Raw genomic sequence first — 17313 nt, 5'->3', positions numbered from 1 at the left:
ATCATCATCCCTTGTCCTCTAACAGCAGTTAGAGTATTTTCTCATGAGAGGGGTAAATGAAGGGGTGGGGGGAGGGTAGAGTTAGGGTGACTGGACTTCTGAAGATATAAAAAGGCCAGGAAAGTTTTCTTATCTCTTGCCTAGTTCCAAAGAACTGTTTTTCCACAGTCAGGACCCCTCCTGGGAGGGAGGTCTTTCATAGGATTTAAACACTGTGGTTGATCAAGTTCAGTCCCCAGAGCTAATCTCTTCCTGGGACAGTCCCTAGTCTTAACCAAAAGATGGCCCACTACCCTTGCTAGGGGAGGGCAGGCTCTCTGGCTCTGTGATCACTTAGTAACTTCCAGTTGTGGGTGAGTTTTTCCCTAGGCTAGTAGGGGCTTAGCCTAGGCCCTAGCCCAGACCCAGTTGGGAGGGCCCCCCTAGCCCTTACTCTCCACATGGGTTCTTTATCTCCTCCAACTCCCTATGTCGCAGGAGCATCTAGAACTTTCTTTTTTCTTTGCACACTTTTTTCCCCCCATATCCCTATCTGGTCACATGGACTCCTGAGGTACATGTGGCCCACATGGGTTTTTGGACTGCACGTGGTATACTGCTCCTTTCCCCACTTTGTTTTTCCTTATCTCTCAGCCTTCCCCCTTTACACGCCTTTGTAAAATCTGAATAAAATTTGGTATTTTAAAAATAAAATATATATAGGCATAAAGATAAGTGTCTAGAGGGCAGTTTGGTGAGCATAATATGTGCATTTAGCTAGACACCAGTAGTTACTACTCCTCTAGGGCTTATGACCTCCCTATAGCAGTAGGCTTTTGACTAGGTTTTCAGTACCAAACATGTCATCTTTCCAATAAAGCAGGCCTCTAGTCCATTCAGAAAGCAGTTTGTCTCCCCCATAATAGAAATGCCACTATAGGACCAGTTGGCACATTTGGCCTGGTTGGCCAGCCATAAGGCTTGTGGCGTTCACTGCTGTTTAACACTGTTGATGACTTCACTGTCCCAAAAGGCTGCATGAAGGATAACTTTCCAACATTCTGACAGCTTAGTCAACAGGGAAGAGACTTCAAGCTAAGCTCCAACTTGATTTCTCAGTGACCTGCAGTCCAAGCATGTGAAGTCTTCAGCAATAGGGTTATACCATCTAGTTATGGTGGGCAACCAAGAGCATTGACGATAATCTGTAATGTTTTGAGGGCATTAGAGACCTCCCCTGGCCAACAACTCACTGGAAGATATCTCACCCGTGGCACTGAAGGCCTATATAATTTTTTTTTCTCAATGTTTGTTAACATTTTTCATGATTATAAAAAATATCCCATGGTAATACTCTCCCTCCCCCCCACTTTCCCCTTTGAAATTCCTTTCTCCATCATATCCCCTCCCCATCTCATTCAGTCTCTTATTTTGATGTCATGATCTTTCCTCCTCTTACGATGGTCTTGTGCAGGTAGTGTCAGGCATGGTGAGGTCATGGATATGCAGGCCATTTTGTGTCTGGAGGAGCATGTTGTAAGGAGTCCTGCCCTTTCTTTGGCTCTTACATTCTTTCTGCCACCTCTTCTGAATTAGACCTTGAGCCCTGGAAGGTGTGATGGAGATGATACTCAGTACTCCAGCCACTTCTTTCCAGCACTATGATACCTTCTGAGTCATCCCAAGGTCACTGCCTTCTGAAAAGAGAAGATTGTCTACCCAAAGTGAGAGTAGCATTATAATATAAGGGTATAAATATTAAGAAAAGTACTTATTGGGCAGTTTTATAAGCATAGTATATACACTTATCCAGACATCAGCAGATGTTACGCCCCTAGGGCTCATGACTACCCTTTTTTAAAGTTTTCAGTATCAAGGATGTATTCCCCCCTCCCATGGAGCGGGCCTCCAGTCCAATTGGAGGGCAGTTTGTTTCCACCATGACAGATGTGCCACTGTTACACCCGTTGGCTCATTTGGCCTGGCTGGCCAATTATAAGGCTTGCAGTGTCCATTGTTGAGTATCTTCACTGGTGGTGTCTCTTTCTCCTATTGAACTGCATGCACAATGGCTTCTTCCAGCTTTCTGTCAGCTGGTCTACATGTAGGAGGTTATCAGCTTAGTTCCAGCAGGATTTTTCAGTGGGCTTGCAGCCCCTATATAATTTTTTAAAACTTCTCAAGTGACTAAGACTTGCAGCTGAGGGGCTGGGAAGATGGCTTATTGTTTAAAGGTGCTTGCTCTCAAAGTCTGTCTGCCCAGGTTCACTTCCCCTAGTCATCCACAAAAAGCTGAATGGAGCTGGGCATGGTGGCATATGCTTTTAATCCCAGCACTTGGGAGGCAGAGGTAGGAGGATCATCATGAGTTTGAGGCCACCCTGAGACTACATTGTGAATTCCAGGTCAGCCTGGGATAGAGTAAGACCCTACCTCAAAAAACAAGAGAAAAAATTTTTTAAGAAGCTGGATGGGGGCTGGAGGAATGGCTTAGTGGTTAAGGCATTTGCCTGCAAAGCCAAAGGATCCAAGTTCGATTCCCCAGGACCCATGTTAGCCAGAAGTGCATGAGGGTACGCACTTGTCTGGAGTTCGTTTGCAGTGGATGGAGGCCCTGGCACATCCACCCATTCTCTCTCCCTCTTTTTCTTTCAAATAAATAAATAATTAAAAAATAATTAAAAAAAAAAAAAAGAAGAAAGCTGGATGGGCATTCAGTTACAGTGGCAAGAGATTCTGGCACACCCATACACACACAAACGAATAAATAAATACATAAAATAAAAACTTGTGGGCTTTAAAGAACTAGGCATCTATCTATCTTCTCACACTTTTATTCATTTTTTTTTAATTAATTGGTTTATTTTTATTTGAGACAGAGAAAGAGAATGGGCTCACCGGGGATTCTAGCCACTACAAATGAACTCCATACACATGTGCCACCTTGTGCATCTGGCTTATGTGGGACCTGTGCAATCAAAGTTGGATCCTCAGGCTTCACAGGCAAGTGCCTTAACTGCTAAGCCATCTCTCCAGCTCCTCTCATACTTTTAACCGAAGTGGCACCCAGCACACAAAAAGATAGGTAGTGTATACTTTAAAAGTACTAAAACAATACATTTTAAATATTTTTGTCAAAAAGAATAAGTTTTGTTTGAGAGATGGCTTACCGGTTAAGGTACTTACCTGTAAAGCCTAAGGATTCATGTTCAACTCTCCAGCTCCCATGTAAGACAGACACACAAAGGTGAGGCAAGTACAAAATCTCACATGCCACTAGGTGGTGCAAGTGTCTAGAGTTTGATTATAGTGGCTGAGGGAGTTCCTGGCACACCAATTCTCTCTGCCTCTCTCAAAATAAAAATTAAAAGTAAAACACTTTTTAAAAACGTTAAGTATACAGGGTTGGAGAGATGGCTTGGTGGTTAAGGTGCTTGTCTGCAAAGCCTCATGAACCATGTACAACTCTCCAGAACCCACGTAAGCCAGATGTGCAATGTGGTACATGTGACTGGAGTTCATTTGCAGTGACTAGATGCTGGGTGTGCCCATTCTCTCCCTCCTCCATCCATCCCTCCCTCTATTAAATAAATAAAAATAAAATATTGTTTTAAAAATATAAGGGCTGGGGATATGGATTAGCGGTTAAGGCACTTGCCTGCACAACCTAAAGACTCATGTTCAACTCACCAGGTTGCACATAAGCCAGACACACAAGGTGACACAGAGCACAAGGTTGCACCTGCGCCCAAGATAGCACATGCGGCTGGAGTTTGATTACAGTGGCTGGAGAACCTGGTGCACCATTTCTCTCTCTGTGGTTTTAAAAAAAAATTTAAAAACTTAAGTGAAAAATAAGTATATGGGGTGACAAATTTTTTAATTAGCTTGATTTATAATGATTTACAATGGAAACCTCCCATAACATTACATTATGCTTCATACATACATAATGATTGACAGCACTGTTTTAGATGTTTGGAATTTTTCTTTATATATGGTCTTAGAGAAAATTTTGACTTGCTAATGACTTAGCTAGAGATTCTGCATGATTTAAAACTTAAGGGGGGTAAGGAGTTAAGAAAGAACAGTAGAACATTGAAGATGTTAGCCCTGGCCCTCCCTATTTCAATCCAGTTGCTAAAATCCAAGAATAAGCAAATCATCAGGATTTACTTCTTACTGATACAGCCTAGAGGAAATATAGTTTGATCTCATCATTTTTAGCATTGCAATGATTCAGTCAGGGGCTGATGTATTCATTTTGGTTCTTCTAGTCAAACAGGCAACCCGGATGTCATTGACCAGAAACCTGAAACATCAAACCTTGCTTCAAACCTTAGTATGTCAGAGGAAAGTAAGTACCATATTTTATGCATGATGGAAGTGATACCCTATACCCAGCTGATGCTGTTCTTAAATAACTGGACTTCCCTGATAAGCCTGGGTTACTCCAGAATATCCAAAAGGTTCTTCTCTCTCCTTGTTCATAGTTACATTCTCTAATAAGCTGATCGACTGAGGAACAGTCTCATGATATCTGCTTACTCAAGGAGTCATACTCAGCGATTTTATTTTTGTTTGGGAGTTGGAAGTTTTAAAAGTAATAGTACCTTACAGAAAAGTTTTTAAGTCAGCACCTGACTGCTCCACTGTAGGACTTCATTTTTTTTTAGTTGTTTGGTGTCACCCTCCCACCCCCCAATAAAACCAAGTACTCTTATCAGTCTTGGCCAAGAAAGAAAAGCAACCACCTGGGCTGCAGAGATGGCTTAGAAGTTAAGGTGTTTGCCTGCAAAGCCAAAGGACCCAGGTTCAATTCCTCAGGACCTACGTAAGCCAGATAGACAAGGTGGTGCATGCGTCTGGAGTACATTTGCAGTGGCTGAAGTCCCTGCTCATTCTTTCTTTCTCGCAGTCCCCCCTCTCTCAAATAAGTAAATAAAATAAAAATATTTTTAAGGGCTGGAGAGATGGCTTTGTGGTTAAAGTGCATGCCTGCAAAGGCTAAAAGGACCCAGGTTTGATTCCCCAGCTCCCACATAAGGTAGTTACACATGGAGGCACATGTGTCTGGAGTTCATTTCCAGTGGCTAGGGGCTCTGGTACACCCATTCTCATTCTCTCTTTCTCTGTCTTCTCAAATAAATAATGTACGTGTGTGTGTGTGTGTGTGTGTGTGTGTGTGTGTGTGTGTGTGTGTGTGTACATATATACATATGTATATATACACATATAGTTTATTTATTTATTTGAGAGTGACAGACAGAAAAAGAGACAGAAAGAGAATGGGTACTCCAGGGCCTCAAGTCACTGCATATGAACTCCAGACGTGTGGGCCCCCTTGTGCATCTGGCTAACGTGGGTCCTGGGGAATCGAGCCTCAAGCCAGGGTCCTTAGGCTTGACAGGCAAGCATTTAACCTTTAAGCCATCTCTCCAGCTTTATTTTTTACTTATGTATTTAAGATAGAAAAGAGCTATCTCCTGAGCCCAAGATTTCCACTGGGGGAGGGGAGCTGGAGAGATGGCTTGGCGGTTAAGGTGTTTGCCTACGAAGCCTAAGGACCCAGGTTCGGCTCTGCAGATCCCATGTAAGCCAGATGCACATGGTGGCGCATGTGTCTGAAGTTTATTTGCAGTGGCTAGAGACCCTGGCGTGTCCATTCTCTCTCTCTCTGTCTCAAATAAATAAAAATAAATCAGAAAAAAATGTTTAAAAGAAAGATTTCTACTGGTCCCTGAGGGAGATCCAACTATTAATTTTAATTTTTTAATTTTTAAAATTTATTTATTAGAGAGAGAGAGAAGAGAGAGAGAGAGAGACAAAGAATGGACTGCAGTGAATTCCATATGCATGCACCATCATGTGCATCTGGCTTATGTGGGACCTGGAGAAATGAACCTGTCTTCACAGGCAAGCACCTTGACTGTTCAGCCCTTTTTTCTCTCTCTTTTTTTTTTTTAAATTACTTATTCATTTATTTGAGGAAGAAGCAGAGAGAGATCGAGAATGTATACAACAGGGTCTCCAGCCACTGAAAATGAACTCCAGACTCATGTGCCACCTTGTGCATCTGTCATATGTGGATACTGGGGAATTGAACCTGGTTCCTTAGGATTTGCAGGCAAGTGCCTTAACCACTAAGCCAGTCCTCTAGCCCCTAATTTTTTTTTTTTTTTTTTTTCATGTAGTGACATAGGCTTTGTCTAGTATGTCTACTTACTCCACAGGATAAATAGTCCTTTCTGAAATTACATGCCTATGCCTTTCTCACATTTTATCATATACTTTCAAAGAATAAATCTGTGTAAAACACTGTCTTCAACAAAGGTGCTTGCCTTCAAGGCCTAAGGATTGGGGTTCAATTCCCCAGTACCCATGTAAAGCCAGATGCACAAAGTGGCACATGCATCTGGAGTTCTTTTGGAGCAGCTGGAGGCCCTGGTGTGTCCATTCTCATTCTCTCTTCTTCCCCCATCTCTTTTATAAATAAATAAGTAAATAAATATTTTATATTTTTTCCCAAGCCAAACTGTATCCAGCTTTATTAAAAATACTTTTCATAAGCAATCATGGTATTTCAGGCAGGACATGGGCAGACACTCAGTAACAGTATACAAGAACTTTCAAACTCCCTTCTTGTATGGACTACCCAAAATCAAAAAGCCACTATAAAATCCATTGAAGTCTTCACGTGGTGTTCGGAACAGGGGAGTTTAGAGTGAGGGTTGACATTTCACATTGAGCATGCTGTTTAACAACTTTTTACAAGCCAACCCTGACTTTCAGGAAATGAAATGAAAATGGAAGGATTATTAATCTGAAAAATCCACAGTCTTTTAGAAAAGGTACCACAGCTCTTGAGAGGAACACCGTCATCTGAGTGATGTCAATGCAAAGTCCAGGTCATCTGACACACTGGCAGAACCAGTGTGAAGGGTCAGGTCCCACAGGTCTCTGGTTTTAAGAGAGTTAAGTCTATGCTGATGGTGGAGGGCAGAACATAAAAATGGACTTTGAGTTTTCTCATGCCACGAGGCATCTGTGCCAAGGTTGGCTACTGTGTCAACATAAGGGAATCCCTCCTCCCCAGAGGCAAGGGGAATCTTTCAAAACTAGCAGGGAGAAGGTGTTTTCCCATCACTCCAACTTGGGAGCCCTGTTAGTGACACTTGTTCCTCCCACTCCCCCCAAAACAATGAAGTGTTCTGTGTGCTAACAACAGAGCTTGGAAAAAAACAAAAACAAAATTCTGCATTTTTACAAACCTTGATAGAAAATAGTATTGCAAACTGTACAGTCACCAGAAGTACACAGTTATCAAAAACACACACTTCACTTGGGATCTCCAGCACCTCTGGCTTTCTGTGCCTGGTTTGTTTTGGCATCTCTGTTTCCTGCAGGGTTATTCCCCTCCTTGCCAGCATCAGCTTTTCCCTTTTTCCCTTTGGGTACCTTCTCTCCCTTCTTTGCTGGGGTCTTTTTAGGCTTGGGCTCTGGCTTTAGAGGAACAAGTTTAGCAGACAACCTTGTGGGTCTTCTTTGTAGTTCAGATTTGTCTCCTTTAGAGTCCCCGCCTTTCTTTTAGGTGTGATCGGGGGTGCCGATGTCGACGCTGAAAGTGGGGATGCAGCAACTTGGGGTCTTGCAACGTGTAGTTTTGGTCGGTCTGGGAGTCATCCTCACTTCTTCACACTGATCCTATATTTATTTTTTTATTGACAACTTCCATAATTATAGACAACAAACCATGGTAATTCCCCAGAAATATGTCTCTGTGAGTGTATTTATTTATGTTTGTTGTTTTTGTTTTTTGTTTGTTTGTTTTTTGCGATAGGGTCTCACTCTAGCCCAGGCTGACCTGGAATTCACTATGTAGTCTCAGGGTGGCATTGAACTCACTGTGATCCTCCTACCACTGCCTCTCAATTGCTGGGATTAAAGGTGTGCGTTACCACACCTGGCTTATATATTTTTTTTAGGTAGGGTTTCACTCTAGCTCAGGCTGACCTGGAATTCACTATGTAGACTCAGGGTGGTCTCCAACTCATGGAGATTCTCCTACCTCTGCATGCTGGGATTAAAGGCAATTGCCACCACACCCAGCCCAAATATATGCATATTTTTAAAGGCACTTGTGGAACTATTTCTTCTCTCAAGACAAGTATCCTTAACCTAATGTACTTACCATGTATTGAAAAAAACTGGAATGACTTTTAAAAGAAACTATAGAGCTGGGTATCATGGTACACACCTTTAATCCCAGTACTTAGGCAGAGGTAGGAGAATCACTGTGAGTTCGAGGCCACCTTGATACTACATAGTGAATCCCAGGTCAGCCTGAGCTAGAGCGAATCCCTACATTGAAAACCAAAAAAAAAAAAAAAAGAGTTATAGCCAGGCATGGTGGTACATGCCTTTAATCCCAGCATTCAGGAGGCAATGGTAGAAGGATTACCATGGGTTCAGGGTCAGCCTGGGTTAGAGCAAGACCCTACCCTGGAAAACCAAATAAATAAATAAATAAATAAGCAATAAATAAATAAATAATAGGCAGATATGGTGGCACACACCTTTTATCCCAGCACTTGGGAGGCAGAGGTAGGAGACTGAACTCAGGTCAGCCTGGGCTAGGGTGAGACCCTACCTCAAAAAAAAAAATCTATCCAGAACTGGAGAGATGGCTTAGCAGGCAAGTGCCTTAATCATTAAGCCATCTCTCTAGCCCAGCATTTTCTCCCTTCCTTCCTTCCTTCCTTCCTTCCTTCCTTCCTTCCTTCCTTCCTTCCTTCCTTCCTTCCTTCCTTTCTTTCTGCCTTTCTTTCTTTCTTTCTTTCTTTCTTTCTTTCTTTCTTTCTTTCTTTCTTTCTTTCTTTCTTTCTTTCTTTCTGCCTGCCTTTCTTTCTTTCTCTTTCTTTCCTTCCTTCCTTCCTTCCTTCCTTCCTTCCTTCCTTCCTTCCTTCCTTCCTTCCTTCCTTCTTTCCCCTCCCTCCCTTTCTCCCTCCCTTCCTCTCTTCCTCCCTTCTTCCTTCCTTCCTTAAAGCAGAGGTCTCACTCTAGTCCAGGCTGACCAGAAAGTCACTCTGGAGTCCAGATAGGCCTCGAACTTATGGTTTGATGCTCTTGCCTCAGACTTCCTGGTGCCAGGATTAACAAGGTGCACCACTATGCCTAGCTGGAAATAGCATTCTTTTTTTAAATTATTTATTTATTTATTTGACAGAAAGAGAAAGGGAATGAGTGCATTAGGGCCTCCAGCCGCTGCAAAGGAACTGCAGACGCATGCGCCACCTTGTGCATCTGCCGGCTTACATGGGTCTTGGGGAAAGGAACCAGGATCCTTTGGCTTTGCAGGCAAGTGCCTTAACAGCTAAGCCATCCCTGCAGCCCAGCATTCTTGCTCTTGCCATTTTTTTTTTTTTTTTTTTTTGGTTTTTTTGAGGTAGGGTCTCACTCTAGCCCAGGCTGACCTGGAATTCACTATGGAGTCTCAGGGTGGCCTTGAACTCACAGCGATCCTCCTACCTCTGCCTCCCAAGTGCTGGGATTAAAGGCGTGCGCCACCACGCCCGGCTCTCTTGCCATATTTTATTCCTTTTATTTCCATCCTATATCCTCCCTCACTTTCCTTATGGACCTTGGTACTATGGTTATCTTAACACCATGCCTGTGTCATCATATCTTTTTCTACTAATCCTTCTTCAAGTAAAGACACATGACCTGGCATCTGCCACTTTTTTTTTTTTTTTTTCCACAATAGCTAAATTAACCAGGCATGGTGGTACATGCCTTTAGCTTTTTTTTTTCTAATTTTTTTTTTAATTTTATTAGCATTTTCCATGATTATAAAAAAATAACCCATGGTAATTCCCTCCCTCTCCCCTGCCCCCTTTTTTTTTTTTTTAATAATATCTTTATTTGAAAGAGGCAGATAGAGAGAATGGGTGTGCCTGGGCCTCTAGCCACTGCAAACATACACCAGATGAATGTACCACATTGTGCGTTTGGTTATATGTGGGTACTAGGGAATTGGACCCCGGTCCTTAGGCTTTGAAGGTAAGTGCCTTAGCATTGAACCATCTATCTAGCCCCAAAGTTTCTTTCTTTATTTTTTTTTCCCCTTAGTTTTTCAAGGCTCTCACTCTAGCGCAGGCTGGTCTGGAATTTACTATGTAGTCTTGGGGTGGCCTCAAACTCATAGAAATGTTCCTACCTCTACCTCCCAAGTGCTGGGATTTAAGGCATGCACCACCACACTGAGTCTTTTTTTTTTCTTTTAATATTTTTGTTATTTGCAAGGGGGGAGAGAGAGAGAGAATGGGAGAGAATGGGTGTGCCAGGACCTCTAGCCACTACAAGCAAACATCAGACACATGTAACACTGATACTGGAGAATAAAATCCTGGCCAGTCAGTCTTTGCAAGCACCAGTAACCACTGAGAAATCTTTCCAACCCCTCTTCAGCATCTCCCCCCACCCCAAGTAAGGTCTCACTCTAGTCCAGGCTGATCTGGAATTCACTATGTAGTCTCAGGGTGGCCTCGAACTCACAGTGATCCTCATACCTCTGCCTATCACACACTGTTTCTGCCATCTTTAAAAACCAAAAATACAAAGCTGGGCATGGTGGTGCATGCTTTTAGCCTTTAATCCCATTACTTGGTCAGGAGGCGGAGGTAGGAGGGTTGACATGAATTCAGGGCCACCCTGAGACTACATAGTGAATTCCAGGTCAGCCTGAGCTAGAATGAGACTCTACCTTGAAAAACAAAAAAGAAGAGCCCTCTTTGGCTCCACAGCTATAGACTTTCTCTGTTTCCTGTCGTATCTGAACTCTGAAGAGTTGCCTTCACTTACTTTCTCATCTCCCATTAATTCTTGAGCCCTTCCATGCTTGGCCTCTGTTCTTCTGCCATGCATCTGCTTTTGTCAGGTCATCAGTTCTGTCATGTTGTTTATGACATTACTTCAAATGTTTTGAGCCGGGCATGGTTGTGTACATCTTTAATCCCAGCACTTGGGAGTCAAAGATAGGATTGTTGTGAGTTTGAGGCCAGCCTGGGACAACAGAGTGAGTACAGGTCAGCCTGGCCTACAGCAATACGCTACCTTGAAAAACAAACAAACAACAAAATAATAATAATATACATATATGTACACACATATATTTTAAATGTCTTACATGTTGTTAATGAATCCCAACTTTATATTTTCAATCTGACTTGTCATCTGATTTCATTTGTGTGCTCAGCTTCTTTTTTATAATCTCTATTTAGGCTGGGCATGGTGGCTCATGTCTTTAATCCTAGTACTTGAGGAAGCTGAGATAGGAGGGAGGCAGAGGTAGGAGGATCACCATGAGTTCAAGGCCACCCTGAGACTAAAGAGTAAATTCCAGGTCAGCCTGGGCTAAAGGGAGACCCTACCTTGAAAAAAAAAAGAAAGAACTTTTAATTCCTTTTGCTCCTATCTAATCTTTACTTCCATATTGGCAATTTTAGGAACACTTTCCAACTGTTAAAAATTAAAACTTAGAAACCAGGGGGCCAGAGAGATGGCTTAGTGGTTAAGCACTTGCCTGTGAAGCCTAAGGACCGTGGGTCAAGGCTCAATTTCCTAGGACCCACATTAGCCAGATGTACAATGGGGCACATACATCTGGAGTTCGTTTGCAGTGACTGGAAGCCCTGGCGCTCCCATTCTCTGTCTCTGTCTGTCTGTCTGTCTGTCTGTCTCTCTCTCTCTCTCTCTCTCTCTCTCTCTCTCTCTCTCCCTGTCTCTTTCTCTCTCTGTCGCTCTCAAATAAAAATAAAATAAACTTAGAAGCCAGGCTGGAGAGATGGCTCAGTGGTTAAAGGTGCTTGTGTTGCAAATTTGACAGCCTGGTTTCAATTCTCTGCACCCACATAAAGCAAGATGCACAAAGTGGGGCATGTGTCTAAAGTTTGTTTGCAGTGGCACTAAGCCTTTGCATGCCCATTCACATTATCTCCCTCCCTACCTCTTTCCCTCTGTGCTTATAAATAAATAAATTAGAAACCATAGTACATTTTCTTATTTTCTTTTCAAATTTTTATCAACAACTTCCATGATTATAAAAAATATCCCAAGGTAATACTCCCCACACACACTTTCCCTTTTGAAACTCCATTCTCCATCATATCCCCTCCCCATCTCAATCAGTGTCTCTTTTATCTTGATGTCAGGATCTTTTTCTCCTAATATGATGGTCTTGTGTAGGTAGTGTCAGGCACTGTGAGGTCATGGATATCCAGGCCATTTTGTATCTGAGGGTAGCACGTTGTAAGGAGTCCTACCCTTCCTTTCGTTCTTCCATTCTTTCCACCACCTCTTCCGCAGTAGACCCTGAGCCTTGGAAAGTGTGGTAAGAGATATTGTAGTACTGAGTACTCCTGTCACTTCTTTTTAGCACCATGATACCTTCTCAGTCATCCCAAGGTCCCTGTCACCTGAAAAGAGAAGATTCTCTACCAAAAGTGAGAGTAGCATTGATATAAGGGTATGAACATTAAGATAAGTACTTACTGGGCAGTTTGATGAGCATAGTATATACATTTAGCCAAACAGCAGCAGACATTACACCCCTAGGGCTCACGTCCTATTTTCTTCATTCTCTGCACCCTAAGTAATCAGAATGTTAGCTGTACCATCAGAGTATATTGCATAACCTGTGTTTCTCCCCTTTGCTCTGGTATATGCTAACATACTAGTTTTATTTATTTATTTGCAAGCAGAGAGATAGAGAATAGAAGAGAGAGAGAATGGGCACATCAGGGCTTCCAGCCACTGCAAACGAACTGCAGATACATGCGGCCCCTTGTGTAGCTGGCTTGCATGGGTTCTGGGGAATCGAACCTGGGTCCTTTGGCTTCATAGGCAAACACCTTAACCACTAAGCCATTTCTCCAGCCCAAACATACTACTTTCTTGATCCTCCAGTTGTACAATAACAGATTCTAACCTGATTCTGTAATCCTGTCATGGTTTCCAAATAAAATCCAGGCTTGTTCCTTAGTTGGAGGAGGGGATTGAGCTCTTTTTTTCTCTCAATTTTTATTAACATTTTCCATGATTATAAAAAGTATCCCATGGTAATACTCTTCCCCCCACCTCCACTTTCCCTTTTGAAATTCCATTCTCCATCATATCCCCTCCCCATCTCAGGGACTGCGCTCTAAAGTACCTGTCAGTGGAGAAGGAACCCTCATGCAGAAACTGAATGAACCTACCTTGCATTCTGAGAATGATAATAAGAACTTCAAATCTAATCGAAAACATCTTCACTTCTGTCAGTCTGAACCTAGATCTTCAAGTTTCTAATAATTTTTGACTCTGAACAGTGGCATTGAACAAAATCTTCTATAATAAACTCACAATGTTGATTTGTCTTACTTTTTTTTTTTGAGGTAGGGTTTTGCTCTAGCCCAGACTGACCTGGAACACACTATGTTGTAGTCTCAGGGTGGCCTTGAATTCACATCAGTCCTGTCTCTGCCTCCCAAGTGCTAGGATTTAAGGCGTATGCCACCACGCCTGGCGCCTCTCATCTTTTTTTTTTTTTTTTTTTAATATGGAATGCTTCACAAATTTGTGTGTCATCCTTGCACAGGGGCCATGCTAATCTTCTCTGTATTGTTCCAATTTTAGTATATGTGCTGCCAAAGCCAGCATTCTCATCTTTTCTTGGTCAAGGTTTCCCTTTTTGGGTGAGGCAATCGTTCAGGGAGCATAGATAGATAGCAAGCTAGTTGGTTCACCTTTAGTCCTTATTCATAATAGAGTAGCAGTAGCTGCTGCTTCAAGTAGAGCAGTTGGACAAAGTCCTTTAGCAGTTTAGTAGTTAAGTTAAAGCACTTTATGATTCAGCTATCTATAAAACTGAACAGAAATGTGCCTAATAAATGGGTTTTAGCTATCTGTCAAACTTGAGCCAAGTATTTATAACATTTATCCCAGTTATAATCATGAGAGGCACTTTCTTGCAGCAGATGTCTCCACATAAAGTCATGGGGGTCAGGGAGACACTAGGTGAAAAAGTCACTTTACTTGATGGTCTATCAGAACAGCACATCAGTTCTTCAGGACTGCTTTATCAAGCTGAAAGTAGAAAAGATAGTTACAAAGCATCCTTGCTGCTCTGCTGTGGATTTGGCTAAGCTGGAGTGAGTTTCACATAACACTTAATCTTCTACCACAGCTCTCTTTCAAGTTTTTTGGGGAGCTTCTCACTAGGAAAAAACACCTAGAGTGTCAGGGAGCTGAGCGAGCATACTGTTGTTTTCTAGGCACCATCTATCTTGCTTTCTTGAGTTGGCCAGTGATCGTGGCTGAGGGTATAGGGGGTTTGCTTTCTTTTGGTGTAAATCAGTGACAGAACAAGGTAGATATTAGTTGGCATCAACTTTCAGATCTTTTATGTGTTCCCTCCGGTCTTGCTTCTTTTACTGATTCTTAAGTTCTATGTATAGGCCAGTAAACACAGAAGTGAGGTATTTTCTGCTACATAGTCTTTCAAACTTGCCAGTACCAATCTGCATTGTGTTCCTTAGTTTGAAAGACTATACAGTGAGATATACAATTTCCCATTTCATTTTTGAAATGTTCTAACCTTTTTACCTGGTAATATCTTTCTTTCAGTTATGACATGCACCGATTACATCCCTCGCTCATCCAATGATTATACCTCACAAATGTATTCTGCAAAGTAAGTGGAATAATTATTTCCAAAATATATACTTTTTCTGTAGGCTAATTTCAAAATTTAATTTCATATCTTAACTTATTTTCACCTTTCTCCCTTCCTTGGTTTCTCTGTTAGTACCACCAGATTATAGTCTCTATATCATCCTTTTTAAAATTGGGTGCTTGCCTGGTACAGATGGCTGCTATGTAGGAGCTTAGCCTACAGTAGGAGGCACTGAAGATGTCACATAGATCAAAGCGAAGATCTGATCGAAGTTTCATCATCCTCTTTCCTCTATTTATATCAACTAAAGCAGCCCAACAGGCCCTGGACTGTGATTTCTCATCCAACTATGTCCAGTTTCATTAGAAATGCCCATAGAATAGAGTTGGGCTGGAAGTTAGATTTAGTCGGTTGAAGTCACAGAGAGGTACATTTTAGTTTTCCACAGAGTAAGGTCTGTAAGACCACCCAGGTTAATCACCGTAAGATAGGTAAGGAGGAGAACAGTTGAGTCGTGTGTTCAGAAAGAGTGGTCCTATCCTTGCAGACATGAACAATTTCACTTACTAACGTAGGGTATATTTTTATATGCTTAAAAGTGTAAGATAACATGAAGAAATTGGTAACAGAGGTGAGAAATGCCTCTGAAGCTATTATGAAAAGGAAACTGGCATTTTTTTCCTTGTTGTACCCATTTATACCCCTTAAAACACACACACACACACACACACACACACACACACACACACACTGCAAATGAACTCCAGATGTGTGTGCCCTCTTGTGCATCTGGCTAACATGGGTCCTGGGGAATCGAACCTGGGTCCTTTGGCTTTGCAGGCAAATGCCTTAAGTGCTAAGCCACCCCTCCAGCCCCCATTTATACCCTTTTAAAGTTTGAATTAATTAAAAAACTAAGCCAGGAATGGTAGTGCACGCCTTTAATCCTAGCACTTGGGAGGCAGAGGTAGGAGGATTGAGGCTGCCCTGAATCTACATAGTGAATTCCAGGTCAGCCTGAGCTACAGTGAAACCCTACCTTGAAAAAAACCAACCAACCAACCAAAAAAAAAACCTAAAAAGTCAGCTCAATGAGTTTTCCACATTCTGGTACTAGCATTCATGTCTCTTTGGACCAGTCATTATATGGTTTTCTGAAAAGTGACTAACTCTATCCTCTGGGATCATTATGGAGATACTAGATAGTAAATATGAAACACATTATCAGCTCTATGACCTTTCTGCTACCCAAGCTGTGCTATATTTCTTTTTTTGTTGTTGTTTTTTTGTTTTTCAAGGTAGGGTCCCACTTTGGCCCAGGCTGACCTGGAATTCACTATATAGTCTCAGGGTGGCCTCGAACTCACAGCGATCCTCCTACCTCTGCCTCCCAAGTGCTGGAACAAAAGGCATGCACCACCACACCTGGCTTCTCCAGTCCTTTTTATTTTATTTTATTGGTTTTTGAGGTAGGGTCTCACTCTAGCCTAGAATGACCTGGAATTCACTCTGTAGTCTCAGGGAGGCTTCAACCTCATGGTGATCCTCCTACCTCTGCCTCCCAAGTGCTGAGATTAAAGGTATGTGCTGCCATACCTGGCTTTTTTTAATTTTATTTTTTAATTTTTATTTGCTTGAGAGAGAATGGGTACACCAGGGCCTTCAGCCTCTGCAAATAATCTACAGAAGCATGTGTTACCTTATGCATCTGGCTTACATAGGTCCCAGGGAGTTGAACCTGGGTCCTTTCACTTTGCAGGTAAGCTCCTCAGTCACTAAGCCATCTCTCCAGCCCTACAATTATTTATTTATTATTTATATTATTTATATTATTATATTATATTATATTATTTATTTATTTGAGAGAGAGAGAGAGAGAGAGAGAGGCAGATAGAGAATGGGCACGCCAGAGCCTCTAGCCACTGTAGACAAACTCCAGATGCATGTGCCACCTTGTGCATCTGGCTTACTTTGGTCCTGGGGAATTGAACCAGGGTCCTTAGGCTTCTCAGGCAAGCACCTTACCACTAAGCCAAAAACTACTATTTTTTTTTTTTTTTTATCTGAGAGGAAAAGTATGAGTGCGCCAAGGCTTCCTGCCACTGCAGATGAATTTCAGGTGGATATGTCACTCTGAGCATTTGGCTTTTCATAGTTACTGGGATTTGAACCCAGGCATCAGGCTTTGCAAGCAAGCACCTTTAACCACCGAGCCATCTCTCCAGCCCTAACAAATTACCCAAGCTATTTCCTTGACTTCTGGCTAATACAGTCTTTTGAGAAACTATTGAGGTATGACTTAGGTTGCACAACCAAATTTATCCATAAGGTATTTGCATACCTGGTACATTCAAGATGCCTTATTAGGTATGCTTTCTAAATTTAGACCTCCTTTATTAAAGAACTAATAGGATCTTGTCACTATTTGCTTAACAATTTCAGTGCCTCCCAGTTGTTTCAGACTTTCTGAATTCTTATAGCCTGGCATTCAAAGGCTTTGCTATCTTCTACCTTTTGCTTGCTACTTCTCCTTTGTTAATATCCTTCCCTTAGTATGTTTTCTCCTTGGATAACCAAAGCCCTTTCTTTCCTTTCTCTGTGCTGCTTTCCTAGAATACCATTTA

General features: G+C 42.1%; 2 protein-coding genes and 1 non-coding gene across 8 annotated transcripts in view; 1 reads left to right on the top strand and 2 right to left on the bottom strand.

Moving 5' to 3' along the window:
- Eya3 (EYA transcriptional coactivator and phosphatase 3) overlaps nt 1-17313 on the top strand; it is a 106283-nt gene that overhangs the window by 42725 nt on the left and 46245 nt on the right. For 4 of the 6 annotated variants that reach the window (XM_004671246.2, XM_004671245.2, XM_045150214.1 and 1 more), the window contains exons 4-5: nt 4257-4336; nt 14641-14707. In XM_004671246.2, the coding sequence (XP_004671303.1) occupies nt 4257-4336; nt 14641-14707 (147 nt within the window). Of the gene's footprint in view, nt 1-3005; nt 3065-4256; nt 4337-14640; nt 14708-17313 lie in introns of those variants that run through there. The other 2 variants (XM_045150216.1, XM_045150217.1) reach the window with 2 other exon arrangements.
- On the bottom strand, nt 7318-12985 carry LOC123460905 (non-histone chromosomal protein HMG-17-like). Its single transcript, XM_045151137.1, has 2 exons — nt 12965-12985; nt 7318-7563 (listed from the first exon to the last, which is right to left on the bottom strand). The coding sequence occupies exons 1-2, from the start codon at nt 12983-12985 to the stop codon at nt 7318-7320; spliced, it is 267 nt and encodes an 88-aa protein (XP_045007072.1).
- Nucleotides 13568-13674, bottom strand: LOC123461110. The gene has a single exon (XR_006637428.1). It is a non-coding gene; the product is annotated as a U6 spliceosomal RNA (small nuclear RNA).

The sequence above is a fragment of the Jaculus jaculus genome, chromosome 5 (assembly GCF_020740685.1).
Source record: "Jaculus jaculus isolate mJacJac1 chromosome 5, mJacJac1.mat.Y.cur, whole genome shotgun sequence".
NCBI lineage: Eukaryota > Metazoa > Chordata > Mammalia > Rodentia > Dipodidae > Jaculus > Jaculus jaculus.
The sequence above is the reverse complement of the archived record's forward strand: the minus strand, read 5'-3'. Positions and strand labels throughout refer to the sequence as shown.

Coding starts and splice junctions, on each gene's coding strand:
- LOC123460905 (XM_045151137.1), bottom strand. CDS start 12,985: ATGACAGGATTACAGAATCAG. Junction 7,564..12,964: donor TGACAGGATTACAGAATCAG/GTTAGAATCTGT, acceptor CACACCTAAAAG/AAAGGCGGGGACTCTAAAGG.